Here is a 2583-nt window from a genome sequence, read left to right as displayed (position 1 = left end):
TTTGACCCTCTGTGCGACATGCCTTGCTCTGCTACACTATAGACAGGTGAGGGGTGTTACATAAGGATTAATTTCCATCAAAGCAACTATTCTCAATCCGATGAATAGATAAGATTAAAATCTATAGTAAGGTTGTAATGTGAAATCTTAATTCTGAAATTGCTTTTATAAATAGTTTAATTTAAAAATTACTTTCAGCATCTAAAATAGGTTTAACTCATTCTCCATCTATATTCGGTAGCCTAAACAGTCAAAATTGCCGCGTAACTTGGTACTTGCTAATTAAATTTCTCGAGGGAACGATACTCTACTTATCACTTTATTACTTGTTAGCGATCCGTGCACTTGCGGTGGTTAAAAAACCAGCAAACAGAGGACTCATTCTGAATCCATCAAGCACAAAGTGCACAACCAAGGCTTAAGGAAAGTATTAAACACATTTCTATGTGAACTCAACAATTATCAGCTCAAAAGCCAAATATTAATTTCTACTTCTATTGGCCCAAGAACTTAGCCTGAAGAAATTTCTGACCATACTCATCCCATCTGGTAAAATTTCCAAGACCCTACTGAGTTAGACACCACAATAATAGAAGAATACAAAGTAGTCACATCTAAAGGTAACAGTGGACTATGGTACAAAAGTTTTTATGAAGATATTGAATCAAAAGACTCGGATTATTACAATTTTAATCTGAGTCCTAGTTAAAACTCACCGACTCTCAGTAATACTATAAGTTGATTCTTGAAATGCTATCAAAGCATTTTTAATAATACGTGCACTGAATTATTATATCTTTTTTTTATAAATATGTTTGTACTAAAAGTAAGATGTATCTATACTTAAAGTAAAAGTAGTAACAGTGCTTATACTACATCACATGTTAAAGTCTTGTATTAAGTTTATCGATTTGTTTTTTTTTCCCCTCTAAGCAGAATGAAAAATAAGACCAACTCTTTTATCTATCTCTGTGACTTGCTAAAACTCTCCTTTTCTCCAAAAAGTCTAAAATGATATCTTACTCATTCATTCCTCACTAAAATATGAATATGTTCTATACTTCCTTTTTCTCAAGGATCCGATATAACATGCTTTGATCCTCTATATAACAATACAAAAAGGCATCACCATGTGATTTTAGGCCATTAGGCAGGATTGTTCTAGACGCAATATGAATATTATTATGTCTTAAGAAACTCCCAACCAGTGTTAGGATATAACACAAAAATTAAAAAGAAAAAAAATTTTTTTGTATCTTCTTATTTTTCAAAAGAACTTTTCTTTTTATTAAACTTATAAAAATAAAACATCTGTCCTTAATAATTAAATAAGACGAATAACAAATAAATATCAAAATTAAGAAATATCAAAAACCAAATCAAAATTTACTTTCATCTAGACTTAATTTTACATGATAATATATTTTAATTAAACATTATTATTATTATTATTATTATTATTATATATAATCATATTTTTTTGTTGAAGCTTGCCTATTCAATAGCGTATAAAAAATATAACATTCTGTTAGTATTAATTAAATAAGACGAATGGAAAAAGAAGAAATATCAAAATTAAGAAATATTTACTTTTTTTTTTCTCCTTCTCCCAAATAGAGAGTGGAAATGAGCGTAAAATTTACATTAAAACTTTTTCTACATCTCAAACTAAGATCCTGAAAAAAAAAATCTCATTAGATACATTGAACCTTCCATGCTCATAACATCAGGTCAACTGCTTTCTACCAGCACTGATCCGTCTCCCATCTCCGGGTCGGGCAATATCCGTCAGAAAACCCAAACCCTCTTCTTCTCCCATAGTAATTACTAGCCGATTCAAGCGACAAATCATAGATCGCTCTTGCCGCCGGATCCGACAGCGTCTCGTAAGCGTTATGGATGTCTATGAAATCCCGGCCGTCCGATTGTGCCTCTTCATGGATCGCGTCCGGATGGTAGAGTTTCGCAAGACTCCTGTACGCTGTCTTGATCTCCATTTGCGACGCCGTCTGCTTCACTCGGAGAATATCGTATAGACTCAGCGTCTTACCGGACTCCACCGGAATCGACTCGACAAATGTTGAAACAGAGGCCTTCATATTCATTCTCCGGTGAGATCCAACGGCTGATGGAGTATAAGGAAGAGCGGTCGGCGATGCAACGAGTGGCTTACCAGCGGCGGGGAAAGGAGGATTTAGGGTTAATGTGTAAGTGGTGGCGAACATTGAAAGAGGATTTTAGGGGCCAAATGGGTAGAGAAAATATTTTAGACTCAGAAGATATGTTCGATGCGTGAACTGGAGATGGAAGAAAGAGTTTTATAAAGGGTCAAAGTAGAAAGCGGGAGAAAAAGAAAGTTTTATTATTTATTATTTTTTATTTTTTATTAATAAGAAAATTAATATAATTAAAAAAAGGAGCACAAGAGTTATAAAAAAATCTGTGGGGTTGTCTAATTGGATCAAGGATTACTGGGGGCGGAGACATGTCATTGCGTTGCTGTAATAATAATAATTATTATTATTAAACAATAAGAAAATTAATAAAATAAAAAGCGTCCAGAATAATTCATTTGTTCTTCTG

General features: G+C 33.2%; 1 protein-coding gene across 1 annotated transcript; it reads right to left on the bottom strand.

Moving 5' to 3' along the window:
• Nucleotides 1–1567: 1567 nt before the first annotated feature.
• Nucleotides 1568–2317, bottom strand: LOC110634528 (chaperone protein dnaJ 11, chloroplastic). Its single transcript, XM_021783568.2, has one exon. The coding sequence runs from the start codon at nt 2223–2225 to the stop codon at nt 1743–1745; it is 483 nt and encodes a 160-aa protein (XP_021639260.2). The 5' UTR covers nt 2226–2317; the 3' UTR covers nt 1568–1742.
• Between the last annotated feature and the right edge of the window lie 266 nt (nt 2318–2583).

Source organism: Hevea brasiliensis, chromosome 9, assembly GCF_030052815.1.
Source record: "Hevea brasiliensis isolate MT/VB/25A 57/8 chromosome 9, ASM3005281v1, whole genome shotgun sequence".
In the NCBI taxonomy this organism is placed as follows: Eukaryota; Viridiplantae; Streptophyta; class Magnoliopsida; order Malpighiales; family Euphorbiaceae; genus Hevea; species Hevea brasiliensis.
The sequence above is the reverse complement of the archived record's forward strand: the minus strand, read 5'-3'. Positions and strand labels throughout refer to the sequence as shown.